This window comes from Trichosurus vulpecula, chromosome 3 (assembly GCF_011100635.1).
Source record: "Trichosurus vulpecula isolate mTriVul1 chromosome 3, mTriVul1.pri, whole genome shotgun sequence".
In the NCBI taxonomy this organism is placed as follows: domain Eukaryota; kingdom Metazoa; phylum Chordata; class Mammalia; order Diprotodontia; family Phalangeridae; genus Trichosurus; species Trichosurus vulpecula.
In genome coordinates this window covers 166193605-166213025 of record NC_050575.1, presented here as the reverse complement: position 1 = coordinate 166213025, position 19421 = coordinate 166193605, and the positions used below count along the sequence as shown (strand labels likewise).

The 19421-nt window shown below is 44.1% G+C and overlaps 1 protein-coding gene across 1 annotated transcript in view; it reads right to left on the bottom strand.

Moving 5' to 3' along the window:
* NTNG2 (netrin G2) overlaps positions 1-18084 on the bottom strand; it is a 100291-nt gene extending 82207 nt beyond the window's left edge. Inside the window, exons 1-2 of the mRNA XM_036748224.1 lie at positions 17914-18084; positions 12739-13832 (exon numbers count right to left, since the gene is read on the bottom strand). Of these exons, the coding sequence (XP_036604119.1) occupies positions 12739-13038 (300 nt within the window). The 5' untranslated portion in view covers positions 13039-13832; positions 17914-18084. The remainder of the gene's footprint in view (positions 1-12738; positions 13833-17913) is intronic.
* Positions 18085-19421: the final 1337 nt, after the last annotated feature.

Sequence of the window (19421 nt, the reverse complement as noted above, 5' to 3'; positions counted from 1 at the left end):
GCCCAAGACTAAGCTGGATGGACCACCAGTTGTCACACCAGTAAGACATTTTCTAAGTTCTCATCAATCCATTCTCCCCTTTTAGAAAGAGCATTGGACTTAGAATCTGGAGACCAGTGTTCTAGTCTTAATTCTTGAAACTACCTCGGAGAGTAACCTTGGGCAGGTAGCCTCTTTCTCCATATGTAAAATGAGAGAGTTGGCCTAGATCACATCTAAGGTCCTTCTGACTCTGAAATTCCATGCTTATCTGTGTTGAATGGACTTAAACTACTCTTTGATATCAAAGATGGTTATGATGATGAGGGTGAAAATGATATCTTACCATAGTCCCCTTCGTTGGGGACTGAGAATGAAAAAACCTCCAAACAAGAGGAGTCAGTTTGAAATGGTATAAGTTTGTGATGATCTTAAGAAATGAAAGTGAAAAATAAAGACTTCTAAAAATCCCAGGGTTGGGGCAGTTAGGTGGCAAAGTGGGTAGAGCACTGGCCCTGAATTCAGGAGGACCTGAGTTCAAATCCAGCCTCAGATGCATACTAGCTGTGTGACCCTTGGGCAAGTCACTTAATCCTGATTGCCTCAAAAAAAAAATCCCAGAAAATAGATAATTGAAGGAATCAAATAGTATTTCACTAAGTTGGACCAAATTTTGGGAAGTAAAATGGGAGTCATGACTGAAAAATCAGACATAGAGAAAGACTTCTACTATTACTAATTACCAAGATGGGAAAGCAACATAAGTTCACTGTTTGTATTGCTGCAACGAAATGACTTTGTGTAGATTGTTTAAGATAAGGTACTGTGGTCAATAAGCAAGCAAGTATTCATTAACCACCTATTATGTGCCAGAGTGCTATCTGCTAAGAATACAAAAAAGAAAATGCGATAGTTCCTATTTTCTACTGGAACAAATAAAATTGTTTGCCATTTATGAAATAAACCAAAACAACCCCAACAATAGAACAAATAAATAAATAAATGACGCTCCAAAAAGTCACATGGCCTTCAGACCTCATTTTGCTGACACCTCTTTTATGTACTTAGAATGTATTATGTACCTACTAAGTATTCCTTTGAATTATAGTTATTTGTGTTTGCCAATCCCCTATTGGGGCAGCTGGGTGGCCCAGTGGATAGAGCACTGAGCCTGGAGTCAGGAAGACTCATCTTCCTGAGTTCAAATCTGGCCTCAGACACTTACTAGCTGTGTGACCGTGACCTCAGGCAAGTTACTTAACCTTATCTGCCTCAGTTTCCTTCTCTGTAAAATGAGCTGCAGAAGGAAATGGCAGACCACTCCATTGTAAACTCAATGAGGGGAGGGACCCTGTCTTATTCGAGCTTTGTTATCTCCCTCAACACCTAGCATTGTAAGGCATTCTGCACATAGCAGGTACTTCCTATGTTTTTGCCGAATTGAACTGAATCACACATTCATTGAGTACCTCCTATGGTTAAGGTGCTACCTTCTGAGATCAGCTACGGTGCAGTGATACCAATCACAGGGCCTGGGTTCAACTTCTGGCTTGGCCATTTACTCTATATACCATGCTACTTCTCTGAGACCTCCACTTCCTCAACTGTGAGATGAGGTGACTGGACTAGATGGTCGAAGATTCCTTCTGCCTCTAGTTCTAGGCTCTTAGGGTCCAAACAGTCAGATCCAAATCAGATGATAATGAAGTAGAGACTAGAAAGAAAATATCTGGTGACCAGATAACCTCTCACTACCTCTGTTCATCTGAGGGTTACAGTAATACCACATTACAAAAACCATAAGAGAAGAAAATGGCATTTGGCTTCCTTTTCAGTCCCAGTTCTCACTGCTGTGGTCCTTGGAACTAATTGGATTATCTGCCTTTGGATTTTTGAATTGGTACTTATCAAATGAGATGCTATTTATTTTTAAAAAAATACCAGTACAGTACCTGGCAGTTATGAGGTACTATAGAAATGCTTATTCCCTCTTCTTCCCCCTAGTGGCATGGCCTAGTGGACAGAGTTGAGATAAGGCCTTAGAGTCAGGAGGGTGCAAGTCCTGCCCCTGGAATATATGAGCTGTGTGACCAAAGACAAGTCACCAGGCCTCTCAGAAATTCAGGCAACTCTCTAAGATTACAAGGGTCAGATGAATTGTAAATCTTCATAAAAAAATTAAGAGGGTAGAAGCAGGAGGACATTGTTCACAGTGATAACAATATTGTACAGTGATCAGCTGTGGATGACTTAGCTATTCTCAGCAATACAATGATCCTAGAAAATTCCGAAGGACTTATGAGGAAAAACGTTTTGCGTCTTCTGAGAAAAAAAAAAAACTGATGAAATGTGAATGAAGATTGAAGCAGGCTGGTTTTTTTTTAATTTTATTTTTCTTTTTTTTTCCTGTTTTCTTTCACAACATGAGTATTATGGAAATATGCTTTGCATGACACACATGTATAACTAATTGCTTGCCTTCTCAATGATGGGGGAGGGGAGGAAGGGTGGGAGAGAATTTGGAACTCAAAATTGTAAAAAAATGAAGATTAAAAGTTGTTTCATGAAATTGGGAAAAATATTAAAAAGGGAAAAATATCACAGGACTGGTCCAAGCAAAGAAAGATTAGGATGCCTATTCCGCAACATCCCCCACCCCCAACCAACAAACTACCCAACTTTATATTGGGATAGTTCCCCCTCACAAACATACTATTTCATATTAGAATTGGCAAAACTTTAGGAGTTAGAATGTAGAAGGGACTAGTTCAACCCCTACCTCCTTTCTCCCTCTTTTTTTTTTTTTGATATATTGAGAAACTGAGAAGCCAGAGTTAGGGGATGAGGAAAAAGTGAAGACAGTATGATATACTAGAAAGGGCACTGGTTCTACAACCAGAAGATCCATGTTCAAAAACTGCCTCTGGGAGGCAGCTAGGTGACAAAGTGAGTAGAGCACCAGCCTTGGAGTCAGGAGGACCTGAGTTCAAATCTGGCCTCAGACACTTGACAGACTTACTAGCTGTGTGACCTTGGGCAAGTCACTTAACCCCAATTGCCTTCCCCTCTCCAAAAAAAAGAAAAAAAACTGCCTCTGATACCACTTGTGTGACCTTGGGCAACCTCCTTGGGTCTCAGTTTCTTCATCTGTGAAATGAAGGGTTGGGACTAGACAGATAGGGAGGTCTTTTCCAGGTCTATATCAATGATCCTGAGTGACTTGCTCAAGGTCGTGTAACTGATTAGTAGCAAAAATGGGACTAGAGTCCAGGTCTCACAGCCCCACCTTCTACAACAAAGCCCTCTGCCACTACAGCAGGCTGCCGTCCACCAGGAGCTTGTATGTGCTAAGGGAATAGAAACCGGTTTTAATATGTGTAAGTGATTTGGCTGTGGAGGCGGAGTGGGGAGAAGATGAACAATATGAATCAGAGACAAGTGATTTCGAAGTTATCTGCTTTTTCCTATGCTCTGCAACCCTGCTCCTTTCCAACCGGACAGATAATCAAGGCTGGACTATGTGTGTGAGCTGGCCAGCAAAAATGCAGGCAGCACACGCCTCTACAGTATACCCAAGTGGAGAATCCTAGCAATGCATCTTCCCAGATGATAAACTAAAGCAGCTTCAATGCTCTCCTTTCTCCCTCACCTCCCACAATCAAATCAATTCATCTTTGAGAATGGAGCCGGGAGCCTTAAGGGATCATTCTTACCAGCCCCATCCTTTGGCCGTCTTGACTGTGGGCAGGTTATATCTCAGACAGGGCTGCAGCCTCTCTGCTTGCTCTTGGACAGATCTGCCCCTATGCTCTGCTGCCCCTCACTCCCTTCCCTCCACTAAAAAAAAGTCACGTAGAATCACAGAACATTGGAGCTAGATGAGAACTAGAAACCACCTGTTTAACCCTGTCTTTTTGCAGAGAAGGAAACTGAAGGAAGTGACTGTAAGTTACAGCTCCCCCAGTTCTCCTGAAGCCCCCTTGACCTCACCCAGGCATAACCCACCTCCACTACTCATCTAATCTTACTTCCCACTACTTCTGTGAAGGAATCCTTCTCTCCAGCCAGGATGCTTTGGTTTTCACTCAACCCTGCTCTGCTCTGTTGGTAGTGTGGGGAGGAAATGAAAGGGGGCAGTCAAGTTAAGAAATTACTCTTCCTCCTCCTCTCTGCCTACATGAATCTCATCTAAATCTCAAGGATGAGTTCAAGTCCCAGCCTAAGGCAGTGTGTGGTACAGTGCCCTGACTCAGAAGTCAGACAACTTGGGTTCAAAACTTGCCTTCGCTGATTAATATGTCAAATAATCTCACCTCCTGAAGCCTCAGTTCCATCATCTGTAAAATAAAAGTGATGGACTAGAAGTCCCTTCCAGCTCTAAATCTATGATTCTATCCCCCATGAAGTCTTCCATGATACCCCAACCTACAGGGACCTCTCTGTTCTCTAAATGCCCCTGTGTGGGGCACTTGATATTAATCTCTTTGTATGCACTCAGACAAGTCAACCCATATAGACTATAAGCCTGCAGAAGTCTTTTTCTTATCTTCTTAGTATCCTTCTCAAGCCCTAGCACTTGGCTGTGCACATTAAAGGCACTCAATAAATATTTGCCTATTGATTGCCTGCCTTGAGTGTAAGTAGTCTGTGATCCCTAATCCCTCTTCCCTAGAGTGGCCAAATCACCCCTATTTTTTTTACTGTGGTCACATCTGTCCTTTCTGCCTTCCTCCCTTCTCATTATCACAATTAAACCCTCTGCCACTAACTAGGACTATGACTTTGGGCAAGTAACTTAACCTCTTTGGCCATCAGTGGCTTGGAAAAAAGCTCCAATCTTGGAAGATAGAAGACTAGCTTTGAGTGCTGGCTCTGCCAATTTTACTTGCTGTTTGACCTTGGGAAAATCCTTTCTTTTCTTTAGGCATCAGTTTTCTCATCTGACAAGCAAGGGAGTTGGACTAGGTGACCTTTAAGGTGCCTCCAGTGCTAAATCTACAGTCCTATGGCCTCTCAGGTCCTTTCTAGCTCTAACTAATTCTGTAATTCTCTGATCTGTTGCTTTATCTTAAAAGCAGGACATTATACTTTGCCTTCCTAAAGAAAACAGGCTAGACTAGAAAAGCTCTTCCATCTCGTATAGGTTTAAGATCTATGACTCTGTGATAGCTCTTCCAAAGACTTTCTATCCTCCTTTACCCCCAGCTACATCCCCTAACACACGAACATCTGTCTACCACCGCAGTGCCCCTTGCTATCTATCTATCTATCTATCTATCTATCTATCTATCTATCTATCTATCTGTCTGTCTGTCTACCTCTCTGTATATATACATATGTATGTATAGTATATATATATATATATATATATATATATATATATATATATATATATATATATATATATATATATATATATGTTTGTGTGTGTATATAATTTTCTTTGGTTTTTTTTTTCTATCAGGTGTGGGACACCTACTGATTTCCTTCAAGGTGTGTCAGGAAATATTTAGAAATTGACAAGTGCTCCACACATGCAAGACGTCAGGAAGCCCTGCTGCAGAGAATTTTTCCCTTCTGTTTCTCCACAGGCCAGCACCTCTCTGACAGGCCTCTTGGACCAAGGCAAGCTGCTGCCCCAGTTCTCTCGGTTCCCTGCTCCCCAGGAAGGAGATTTCACTGTATAACAAGATGTCATCAAACAGAACTATTCTTATCCTAGGCAGGGTCCTGCCTCGGGCATTTAAATAGATCATTGAACTGTTTTAACTAAAGTGACTGGGTGAAACTCAATCTCCGAAGTGGCTTCTAACTGAGGGTCAGAGATGCACCAGACTTCCAGAGACTCCTTGCATTTTTTTTTCTGCTCCTTTGGCCTTTCAAATCCCACAAGACTTGAAGATTCACCAGACAAGAAAATTGGGGGCAAGGGGTGGCTGACTTAGGGGGGCTACACATGCTCTTCCCCCTCCTCTCTCTCTTTTCAGATCCTTCCCATGCTTTAAAATGTAGCTTAAATCCTTGATGGTACAGTGGAAAGAACAAAGAATTTGAATTGAGGGCCCTATGTTCAAATCCTGTCTTGGATACTACTGCTGTGGCTACACAAGGGAATCACTTAAACCCCTCTGGGCTCCTATTTTCTCACCTGTAAAACGAGAGGGTTGGGTTAGATGACTTCTAAAGTCCCTTTCAGCCTCTAAGATCTGTCCTGGGTACAAATCTTTGATCCTACTATGATCCTCTGCTAGGCCCACACCAAAACACAAAATGGCTCCCTCCTCTGAACTCCTATAACACTTACTGTTTGTACCCCTAGACTAGCAATTAATCAGTCACTGCCTTATAGCATCTCCTATACTGCCTTATTAGACACTTATTCATCTTTCATATCTCTGAGAGTTTATGTCTTCTTTTCCCAACCAGACCGCAAGCTTTTCAAAAGAAAAGTCATGGAATCATAGTTTTAGACCTGGAAGGGATCTTGGAGACTAATTAGTCCAATGCCTTCATCTTACAGATGAAGAAACCAAGACCCAGAAAAGTGAAATGACTTGACGGGGGTTCCACAGATAGTTAAGTGTCAAAGTCAGAATTTGAACCCAGGCCTTCTGACTCCAAATTCCATGTGGGTTTTCTCTACTGCACCAAGAGTCCTTGTCTTTTTTTTTTCATTCTATCCCCCTAGTACCCAACAGAGAAACTTGGTACATTAGTTAGTACTCAGTAAATGTTTGCTTAGTGATTGAGTCCTTGTGTGTTCATACTCATTTGTGGGGTTGAAGGGAAAGAATTCAGTGGGTAAAAAGACCTGAGTCAGCCAGCATGGCAGCTTCGCATCCCATAAGTGGAAACTTTTCCATAAATATTGAGTTCTGGCGAGAGGCACGGAGCCTCTGACCTTAATTTTGCATGCAGTGTTCAATGTCAAACATTTATCGATGTGAAGGAGGAGAGATCTAGGGAGCATTGAGACTACATCTGGCTCCTGTCAGTTAATTCATGTCACAACCCCAGCAATAGAAGCTTTGCAAGTGGGTAAACTGAGGCACAGAGATGTTAAAATTAAATAAGAAGCTGATGTTCAAGCAGAGCCTTTCTCTATCCCTGACTATTGATTCCTGGTATGGCTGCACTACTTTTGCGATGTGTAGCTTTGATACAAGCATGATGCTTGGGAGATAAGAGATTTTGGCCATGTCAAAGAGACGCTTGACCTCTAAGGTCCCATCTGGTTCTAAATTTTAAGATTCTATGATCAAGAAAATGGAAGCCCTGTGGTACCTTTGAGTGCGTCAAGCTCAGGAGAAAGAAGCTGCTCCAAGTCCTAGGAAAGTACCTCTGATTCTTCAGAAATCATAAAATTATAGCTTTAGAGCTGGAAAGGTCCTCAGACATCCTCTAATCCAGTGGTGTCCAACTGAAATGTAACCAAGGGCCACTAAACCATACATGAGGATCCCTGTGGGCACACGATAACTTAGAAAATCACATATTAGTAGTACCTGTATTTTATTGTATTTTTATTTATTTTTAAATATATTTATTTAAATTTTTAAAATTATTTCACAATTATATTTTAATCCAGCTTGGCCTCACTTAAGTGTATTTTGGGCTGTAATATGGGACCACAGTTTTTGGCACTTCCGCTCTGGTCTCAAACCCTTATTTTATTCATGAAGAAAATGAAGCCTGGGGACAGAAAACAACTTGCCCGAGTTTACATAGGTTTTAAGTGACAGAACCAGAATTGGAATCCAACTTTTCTTTCCCCACTGAATCACATTGCCTTTACATAGAATATATATATATACATATATATATATATATATATATATATATAAATACATACACATGTGTGTTTGTGTGTATGTATATGTAGGCACAGGGGCAGCTAGGTGGCACAGTGGACAGAGTGCCAGGCCTGGAGTCAGGAAGACCCTTCTTCTTGAGTTCAAATCTGGTCTCAGACACTTATAAGCTGTGCAACCCTGGGCAAGTCATTTTACCCTATTTCCTCATCTGTAAAATGAGCTGGAGAAGGAAATGACAAATCGCTTCAGTATCTTTGCCAAGAAAACCCCAAATGGGATCAGGAAGAGCTGACTGAAAAGCGACTGAATAACTGAAGTGTGTGTGCATATAAATGTGTGTATGCACACGTAACCTACATACATACACATATGTATATAAATATATATACACGTATATAATGTATATATACATATGTTATATAAATAGTATAGATATGGCCTGTATATAATGTACTTATATGATACCTGTATAGGATTTTTTCTTTTTATATTTTTTTTTATTTTGGGAGGGTTTGGATTTTTCTATATGATCATACACATGATCATATATATATATATGTATATGTGTGTACATATGTATATATATTTGTGTGCATGTATATATGTATATACATAATCTCTCCAAATCCTTCCAAATACCTTAACTTGCTACAATCGAATGAGAGAAATAGATTTGCAGCCCTACCACCTCACTCCAGCCTTGCAATATTCATAAATAATAATAGAAGCATTTATATAGCACCGTAAGGTTTGCAAAGCACTATCCATATATTATTTCATTTGATCCTCTCAACACCCCTGTGACAGGTGCTATTCGCACCCCCATTTTATAGAAGAGGAAACCAAGGTGGAAAGAAGTGCCTTGGCCAAAATCCCACAGCCATTTAGGACCCAAGGTGTTATTTGAACTCAGGTCCTCCTGACCCCAAGTTCAGTATTCTATCCACTATGCTCAGCTGTCTCTCAGATACTGAGGTAATGAGGGTCCCGACAAAGGAACGTAACGGACAGTTCTGACCACCGGCTTCTACCTTCTCTCCACTATCCCTCTCCTCAGGTTGGCTATTGTCTCCAAGGCACAAAGAAAGTTTATCCCTCCTTTTTTATAAGCAGCTCAGGTAGCTGGCTGGCAACCTTTTTTCCTTGCAGAGAACTGCCTAATTACTTACTATGCCAAGCCATCTCCCACCCTCCACAAAGGGAGGCTGAAAGTGCAGTGATGTTTGTTGGTAACATCTACTCACTCCCTTTATCCCCTCCCCGGTCCATAGACTAGAATAGTAGCTCCTGGTGCTGTATGTTTCCCCCAAGCTGAGAAGATGGCATGATACCATTTCTGAGGCTCTGCAGCTTTCATTCAAATTTCACCCTTGCCCAAGCATCCTTGGTTGAGAGCTCTTCCCTATTAATTCTCATTGTGCATTTAGAACCATCCAGGTTTTTATTTATTCATTTATCTTGTCTATCTTCCCCCTCCCCTTCCTCACCAGAGTGAAATTTACAATTCATTTCTCAGGTGGCCTTGCCAGAAGGGCGTTGATGTGAACAATAAGGAGGAGAGGCAGCCGGAGAGGGAGAATTCTCACCCCAGACCCCTGAAAAAAGCAACGACTTCTTTGTTCCTCTCTGCATGCCCTAGTCTGCCTTCCTATAGCAGGTTTGGGGACTCAAGAGTTTTGGCGACATAGTTAGATCTGTAGAAACATAATGGGCAGAGTATGGATGGTCTCTTGCTGCATGAGTTTTTCGTAGCACGAGGACAGGTTGGCTTCGGATGGAAGGAAGATGGGACTATCACGTTTTCAGAACTGCTAACAATTGGGCAGAAGATGTAGTTGCACAGGACCCATTGTTGTTAGGGAGCAGCCCTGACCCTTATGTCCATCACATTTAGGGAAAATTAGTTAGTAAAATAGAACCTGAATACACATGCTGTTTATATACAGGCTGAATATAAGGCTGTTTAGTTCTAGCCTTAAGTAAGAGATGGTATTGTGCACTATGTAGGTTTGGAGGAAGAAAGGCCTGAGTTCGACCCACCTGGGACACTTCCTACGTGTGTAACCCTGGGAAAAACATTTACCTACCATCTCTGGACTTCAGTTTCCTCATCTATAAAGTGGTAGAAATATTATCTATATTCCGTTTCACCACTGCTGTGAGGCTCGAATGAGTTAATGTATATAAAGTGCTTTGCAAATCTTAAAGTACATGCAAACAGCCTGCATGGCAGCTATGAAACATCATTGGATCTGAAGAAAGCAGATGTGGCTTGAAGAGTCCCTTCACCCCTGGGGAAGCCAAGTCCTCAAAGGGTGGCCTCTACCACCTCAAAGCCATTCTCCCCACCAAGCCAGACAGTCTCATTCTTGTGGGCTGCACATTTATAATCAAAGGCCAAGGCTGGGATGGCAGCCCATGATGAAATATTTAAGGTGGCCCAACAGGTGGAGAGGTTCTAAGATGCTAACTCTAACAGGGACTTTAGAAATGCTTTGTTTCAGTCTCATTCCAGTTTATTCTGCCCACCACCTGCCCTCACCCACACTGGGGGTGAGGTAGGGCCTGGGGAAGAGGAGAGGGGATACTAACTAGGATGAGTTGGCAGGGGAGAAGTGAGGAGACTGCCCAGCACCAAGTTTAGCCCATCACAGCCTGTGGCTGGTAATACCTGGTTCACAATCTGCCAGTCTCAGGACAAGGGCCCCAACAAGGGGAGGGAAGGGGGCATGGGGTCAAGGCAGAAGGAGGTTATTATTCTGGACTGGATATGGATGGGGGAGGGCTTCTGACCTGGCTTTTCTAGTTGTCTCTGACCCCTGAAGCTCTTTAAACAAAAGTGAGTCTTCTGAATTATGAATCAGCCATTTCCCCTCCCCCACCAAAACAAGCCTTGCGGTATGCCAAATAAAAGGCAATGATTAATATTTAAAAGAAAAAAAAAATACATTCGAGGTTTTAAATATAAGAGCTAGTGGCTGTCTTTCATTTTGCAGGGTGAAGAGTAGTTCTCTCACACACTCAGAAGAGGGATGCCACCTCTGAGATACTCTCATTCTGGATTTTCTGTCCCCTTTCCTGCCCTGAAAAGGCCTGGATACCAAGGCCTTCATCACCATCGCCCTGAAAGCATTGTCCCCTTTCCCCACTCCTGAGCTCTCAGGTGACCTTCTCAGTCACCTCCAGGCATGGGGTTGGCTTCCTTGCAGCCAATTCCCTCTTGAAGGGATCTCTATGTGCCAGAAACCAAAGCAGCCACATGTAACTGTGCATGTATGTTTGTGAATCAGCAACTGCATCTCTATTTTCAACCAAGAAACAAAAAGACCTTTGCAAGGTCACAAAAGATTTGCATCACAACTTAGAGAAAGTATGCTTGGATCTACTGGCTAATTTCTTAGAGAATCAGATATGGAGGAGACAGCATTTTATCAGCAGTCAAAAATACCTGGATTCTTATTCCTGTGTCCACTACTTATTAATCACGTGACCACAGGCAGAAATTTAGTCTCTGCAAGCCTTAGTTTTCTCACTTCTGAATGGGCATAATAACCCCTGCCTTCTCTTAACTCACTGGATTGTTGCCAGAGCCAATGAGAGAATTTATGAGAAAATGATTGATATGGTATAGATATCATACAAATGTAAGGTTAGTATTACTGTTCATAATCTTCTCAGGCTATTCTTCACTAGTGAAAAGCTATTTGGAGTAGTGGGATATAGAATCATAAGAACCTGTGTTCAAATCCTCCTAGGTCTCTGACAAATACTGGCTGTATGACCCGGAGCAAGTAATTTAACATGTTGGTGCCCACGGGCAACTCTCTAAGGATCCAACTTGAAGTACAATTGCCACAATAGTAGGATCATTAGAGTTGGAAGGGACCTTAAGACCATTTAGTCCAACTCTCTGATTTTGCAGATAAGGAAACTGAGGCACAGCGTGGTTTAGTGACTTACTCAGGACAACACAGCTAGAAAGTGTCTGAGACAGGGTATGAATGAACCCAGGTCTTTGTGATTTCACGTCATATCTACTGTGCCCAGTTTTCTCATTTGAAGTTCTTCATAGTAATGAAATCATGGATTTGAAGGGAAAAAAAGCCCCACTTCTCATTAATATCTAATAAAAAGCAGCACTACTGTTCCCATTTACTGTGATCATCGTATGGTGCTATGAACTGAGAGCTGGATTTGGAGTCTGCAGACCCGGGTTTCAATTATGGTTCCACTACTGACTACCTGTGTGCCCTTGAACAAATAGCCATGACCTTTCTGGGCCTCATTGCCTTCAATTATCAAATGAAAGAGGCTGAACTAGTTAATCTGTGAGTTTCCTTTCAGCTCTACATCTAAGATCTTATGATCCCAAGAGGGAATGAGTGGGGTAGCCAACTGGGGTTGGCAGGGTCATTTGGACCCACCCAACTTGCCTGCAGAGGGCCACTTCTCTAGGCCATGGGCGGGGGGAGCATATCTAGGAGGGAGGACCAGACAATTTCCTAAACCTTGCAAATAGACTCTTGCCTGCTCACCCTAGAACAATGCCTTAGGCCAGAGGAACACACTAATGTCATCAAGTTGAGTGGAAGTGAAAAAGCAGCACTGGCAGTGGAAGAGATGGGGAGGGAAGAAGAAGGGTGAGGGATATGGTGATTACAATTGGGGATTAAGGGATGAGAGTGCCTTTTGGATCAGGATCCAATTTTCACTTAGTTACCTTACCCTGTATCTTATGGTCTGGCGAGTAACCTGCACTTTTGCACATGTTCAAGGGTGAGGGTGAGGGAGGGCAGAGAAGGGACAGGGCAACAGTGAACTGAGAACCTGGAAACTCCCCTAGCAGCATCACCCACCTTGGGGGTTTGTCCCACCCTGTCCACTCCCTCCCCCTCCCAGGCTTTTATTTCAGATGGACCAACAGTGAAGAAAGACATCCACTTACATGAGTGCAGAATCTCTCTGGGGGATCTCCACAGGTTATCCCAGCGGGCTCCACCTTCACTGTGGCATAGTCCTTCATGCTCATGGCCTTGGGCTGGCAGGCGTAGAACTCCCAGGATGGGCCCTCATCCGTGGTCACCCAGGATTTGCAAATGTCATAGTCCCCCACGGCCAATGGGAGGCAGTGCATCAGAAGGGACACCAAGAGCAGCATGACAGCAGGTGGAGGTGGTGGACTCTGGGCCCAAAGAGGCCCTGGAAAGGCAGCGTCTGGGTTAGGAGTAAATGGTGGCCTCAACATGGAGATGCCACATCTACCAAACAGGAGTAGCCAGGGACATTCCAGAAACCCAAGGACCACTGGTTTGTAGGCAAGAAGGAACCTCTTTGTCCAGAAGGCAAGTCTGGCCAGCTGATGTGGAAAATTCAGAGGGAGTGCTTCTTACGCTGTTGACCAGCAGATCAAAAAGTTGTCCATAACTTCACTCCCCACTATTCTTGGCATAACAAGATGGGTGACTTCTCCTAGAGGTGAAGCTGATGAAATCGGGCACACTCTCAAGTGGTGACAGGGTTTTGAAATGGAATAAGGAGAAAATCCACAGGGATCTTGCATGAGGGTGGATCAGATTGCTTTTAAACTTTGTCCTTCCAATCAATGGAGGGTTTAAAGCGTCCTTAAGTGTGGTGTGCTGGAAAGAACTTAAAATGAACCCCCCAGGCCTAAATTAAAAAAAATAAAATAAAATCAGGTAGTGTATATGTTAGCTGGGAACATATTCCTCTTTGGGACTGAATGTAATGTTTTGAACCAAAAAAATAGAAAGACTTTCATATGGGTTTAAAGTGACAGCTATCTTGTGATTCATCTGAAAAAATAAAAAGCCACTGAGGTGTTGATCAGGGAATGGGTTGTTTTGCTCTACTTGAAGAGGGGATAGGCACTAATAGGAGACCAGCTGACCTTGGCTTCTAGCCACAGGCAACTTATTATGAAGTTTCCGAAGCTTCAGCTACCAATCCATCCAGGTACCTGGGGTCTGGCTTGTCTTTCATTGTAAGAAGGGAGGAGAGAGTGCTCATTAGCAACAACACCTGCAACAAATTAGAGAAAGAGAGAGAGAGAGAGAGAGAGAGAGAGAGAGATTTATAAGAACAAAAGCTCTCCAACTAAATGTGAAAAAAAGGAGTGTGCTTATCTATCAAGATCTCCTGAGAAATGTGGGTTATTTTTATTAATATTGGAATTGTGCATCTGGAAAAAGCACATCATCAAAAAAGGTGATGGGTTTTCTTATCATTGATAGTGGTGGGGATTGGGTCAGCAATAGCTCCCCCCTCATCCTGGGAGGGGGATGAAAGTCTTCAGACTTTCCAAAAGATCCCCAGGAGCCAAGATTTAATAGTTGCTTTACTAGCAAGTCAAGATGCCAGAGCTATTAAAGACTATGAATATAGGTAGAGACAAACAGATAGTAATAGAAACATAGGCCAATAAATAAGGATACTGGGCAGGAAAACATAGTGTAAGAGCCATAAACAAAATTTATTTGGAATATAAAAATTTATATATTTTTTTAAATTTAAGAAACTAGCAATTTCGAAGGCTTTCAGAAGAACAATGACATCTCTTCCTATTGAGTTTTCTGTTCAGAATCAAGGACACTGCAATTCTTATCACCGTATTTGTTTGAGTCATCATTACTACCATCACTTTTATCAATAATAATTATTAGAAGGTATAGATGATGATCATTTAAATAATATAATTAATATAATCATTGTACTCATACATATTTTAAATACTATAAATGTAGTACTGATGGACCCTTGCCAAATTAACCAGACCTCTGTAATGTACTTAGCCAATAGAGCCAGTCTCTTTGTGATGAATTAACTCTGTGAGTTATAGTTATTGTTTCTTATTTTGTTTAATATGACATCAAAACTACCCCAAAGGTAATGGTGAACCATCATTCTGATGCTCATCCCCCATTTCCAAAAATAGAAATGGGAAGGGCAATTTTCTAACATGAAGTCAGAGGACTTAATAATTTCCATAATTCCCTCTTACACACACACACACACACACACACACACACTCACTCACTCATTCACTCACACACCCTCTGCCAAAGATGACAAAGTGGATGAGCCATTTTTGCTCAATCCAGATTGAGTACTCGGCTTATCAGGTGTTGGGTGAAGCCCTAAATTATAGTCCCATTGATCCCTGTTCAGGAGCATTCATATATCTGAATTAACCTCTCCCCTTCCCCTTCTCTCAGGATGAAGGACTCCTGATGGAGATGAATGAGAACCTAAAGCATGCTCATCTTTCTGTGCTGTTCAGAGGGAAAGCCTGTTCTACAGCTCGCTTGCCTGGCCTTGAATGCGCTCCCTGATAGAAAACTCTCAGAAAGAATACCGTCTGTGTTCTATTTTTACAGCATGAGTAAATGTAGTAAAAATAAAATAGTGTGTGACAGGCAAAGGTCTGAATGCTGATATCAGAGCTGTTGTTGTGTTCACCAAAAACAGTCCCTTCCTAATTAATTCATCAAATGGGTGACTTCCAACTGTTCAGGAACTGCAGAGACAGGTAGAGCTCAGAACGGAGTCCAGTCAGAAACAATTGTCTCTCTTGCTCTCTCTGGCTAGACATGGTGTTAACTTTAAGGATCCCTTTCCTTACCCTGCAGAATACAGTCGCTTTCATCGGCATTACTGGCCGAAGGACTATGTCTAAGTGTGAGACTGGCGGCGGGAGGGAAGGAGGGAGAAGGCAGGCGGGCGGACTGGCGAGCTGTTTGGAGCTAAACTGAAATATCTAATAATTGCTCCTCAGGTCTGTTGGCTTAAATGCCACACATTCCCGGGAAAATGGGGGGTGGGGTGGGGAAGAGGCAACAGCAACAACAGAATCTTCCTGGGAAGCATATTTACAATTAGTCAATCAAGGGGGCATTTGCAGACATCATGCATGGGGGGAAATTATGATTTCAGCACTTTGATATTACTCTTGGTTTTGCCAGAACAATACCAAAAAAGATCGCCAGAGTTTTCTCAATAATGAAGCATAAATTAGGCGGTGGGAAACGAGAAAGGGGAAATATTCATAATCAGAGGTTTCATTCTGGTAGATTGCTTTCTCCTTGGAAAATAAATCTCCACCTGCTATTATTAAGAAATTGCAGCTCTCGGAAACAAATAGCATCAACATTCTTTATTTTCGTTTAAGAGTCTTAGAGAAGCAGAGTGGGGTGGGGGGGGACGGCGGGGGCGGGGTACACACCAAATTAGATTTTACCAGGAGAGCTGAACTGAGATTCCTATTGTATTGAATTATCGCCTCTCCTGTCTGGTTGGGACCTCAGAGAGGCAATACTCGGAGTCGCAGACAGCTCTAGTGACAATGAGTAAACTTGGAGCAGCTACTCAGGTCCCTACGCACCGTTCCTAGAAGGGTCTTCTCCTCGGGGTGACAGGATCCGGTCCACTTGTCAAACCCAACCGATCTCCTCGGCGCGATCCCCACCCTACCCTCCGTCCCAACACACACACTTTTCGGGGCCATTGGGAGACTGCTACTGAGATGGCCTGAGAAAGCGGGCGGTCCTGGAAAGCTGTACAGCAGGAGGCAAGAAGAAACGAAGACGGGAGCGCCAAGCTCAGAGGCCAGGTGAGTGACCTCCCAGCCGGCGGCGTCTGCTGTCTCTCCTCCACCTCCCTTCGCCTCATCAGGCATTCGTGGCTGGAGGTGGGCGGCTGCTTCTCCTCACTGGTGTCTTTTCACCGCACTCTCAAGCACTCGGCGCTGACTCCTAGGCTGATGGTCGAGGAGGCAGGACATCCGAAAACAGGGGTTAAAGTCAAGGTGCTCCCTGCCTGGCCCAACTACTCACAAAGTTCTGGGGAGTTGAGAAATTTATTTTTTCTTGTTAAAAAAAAAAGGTGAATTCTCTAGGGCACAAGGTTGGGAGGGGCTCTTGCATAAAAAGTCCCTTTGGGGTTTATTTGAAGGAATCTTTCTCCCCATTTTGTGGGCGCCAGGAGCAGGTGAGGGGAGCCGGTGGGTGGCCGCGAGCAACTGACTTCGGAAGGGCTGGAGTTAAGTAAGGACCATACTACAACTGATCGCGGAATGCAAGCTGCCCGCATTAGAAAAATGGGCTAATTCGGAGCAGTTCCAAGGCAAATTTTATTGAAAGTTGTGTGCAGGCAACGTTATTAATTAATAATAATGCATTTAATAAAACCCCTGGCACTGACCAGCACTGAGGATGCCCTACTCATTTGGCATCGCCTCCTTTAATTAGAGGACTACCCTCGAAGCCCCCTAGTAATTAGTTGCATCTTTTTCTCCTTCCATTTCTCCAGCATAAAACCATTAAAAAAAAAAAAAAGCAGCTGTACCAACATCTAAGCAAACAACTTCTTCTGGAGAAGCCTTGGGAATGCAAGCAACTTGCAGATAAAGCTTCGCTGCTCCCTTGCTTTCCCCACGACATCCTGGTTCTCCTTCACACACTGTCCCCGATCCGTACACACCCACCCACCTACCCATCCCTGTTTCTAGGAGGCAGAGTCCGACCCAGGACAGAAGTTTCCCAGTCATGTCTGGAAAGAAGGCGCTCTTTGGAACTTGACAGTCATCAGTCTGCAGTCTGGATGGGGAGGTAAAGGAGGGAGTGAGGGGAGAGTATTGTTTCTGCCCCTCCCAAGTAGGAGTTAAATTGGAGAGGAGGGATCGTAAGCCAGTGAAGGGTTAATTTTTTTGCATGGGAATACAGACTGATATATGCAAGACATCTTTCCCTAACACCCTCAAACAAACACAAAACCCCCAAATCCAAATAGGGCAATACAACAACCCCAATCCCCTACAAGCCAGCGAAAAAGAAAACCTTCTCCTTTAAGATCTTGCTACAAATACATACACACACCCCTCTAAGGGGGAGACTCCAGCTCTCTCCTAGTAGAAGAAGCTACTAAATAACTTTTACATCTGATAATTCACTGGGTTGCTTTAAGCGTCGCGCGATCATGGGGAAAGCCTGCATGGTCACCGGAGCCCTTTTAAAATGAAACCAGCCTTGCGAAGCTGCAGCAGCTCTTCCCCCCCACTCCAGCCTTGCTCTCTCTCTCTCCCTCTCTCTCTCCCTCTCCGCCTTACCCGGGCTTGGAGCCTCTCTAACAGGCGCAGTGAGGGACGGACAGATTCCACCGAGGAGCGCAGGTCAGTCAGCCAGCCAAAGCACCACCACCCCCTCTGGGCTCTGCTTCTCTTCTGACTGTTGACTGGGTGGGTGAGGGGGATGTAGGGGTGAAAGCTGGTCCTTTCTCCTCCCTCCTCCTCCTCCTGCTGCTGCTGCTGCTGCTGTTGCTGCTGCTGCTGCTGCTAGTTTGGGGTTGGAGAGCAATCAGGATGCATGTGGAGCTGCCTGCAGCCGTCCCAGAGACGCTGGATGAGGGGAGGGGGGCCAGCAAGCCTGCCCGCGCCTCCCACTCGGGTGGAGTCGGAGGTCGGTCACAAACAAGTTAAACTTTTGTTTCCCCCTCTCTCCCTGAAAAGAAGCACGGAAAGAACCCACGGTGATTGGGATCTGGTCCTTCCTGGGCTGTGGTGGGTTTCACCTCTTCTCATCTAGGACGGTCAGCATCCCCCCAGCTGAGCTCCAGGACAGATGGCTGGGAGCTTTAGGAAATCTCTCTCTCCCTCTCCCCCTCCACTCCTCTCCAAGTTAATACTGAGGCTAAATCCTTTTGCCATCACTTTCAATCACAATCGGAGCTTTTATCTCACTGTCTGATCCAGGCTGCGTAACTTCCTCTGTGTGGCTTTAACACACCATCCCACCACGGAGCAATGGTCTTCTTAAAGCTGCAGGAAAGAAATACAGGCAGACTCAGGGGAAGAGCCGCAGCAAAGGAGGGAATGCTGAGAGCAGGGTGGTCCAGGGCCCGTGAGGTGCCCTGGTCGCGGCAGTCGGCTGGTGATGAAGCAAGGCTGCTCTGAGGGCTAGTTGGTTAAACATCTCCTTTCTTGGGCCTGGGGGCAAGCTCACCAATACAAACAGGGTGCATCCCTAGCTCAGTTTAGTCATGAATGTTTGGGGCTTAAGCCACTGTTCTTGCTGGAGTTTTCTTGCAGCCTTCTTTTCCTTGGGTAGCAGAAGGGGCTCCACTGGGCTGGCAAAAGGCCCGTGGGAGTGGGAGCTGCCCCCATCTAAACCCAGACAGGGTGCCAGGAAGAGCCTTGATCTCTGAAGCCAGCTCGGAGGGCTCCCCTCTAACATCCAAGAAGGCTTCTTTCTCTCCTTCAGTGCTACACATAAGGACCAGAGCAGTGGAGAAAAGGGTGGGTGGGTGGATTTGGGAAGATGGGGGGGGGAGAGAACTGAGCAAATAACCAGAGACTGAATATCAGCTGACACATCAACGCCTCCACCCTGATGGGATCTGTTTTTGATTAAGCCAAGCCAGATTTTTCCACGGGAGGAGTAGGGGGATTGGCATGTATCTACAAAAAGGTGTCATCGCACCTACCCTCACTGGCAGAGAGATGGGGTCGATGAAGAACTCCTCCAGGAATTGGGATAGAAACCAAGGGGGACCCTCTGAGAGTTTGTGGGTTAAGGCAAATCACAGTTCTTCAGCCCCTAAGAGATTCTCTGATGTACA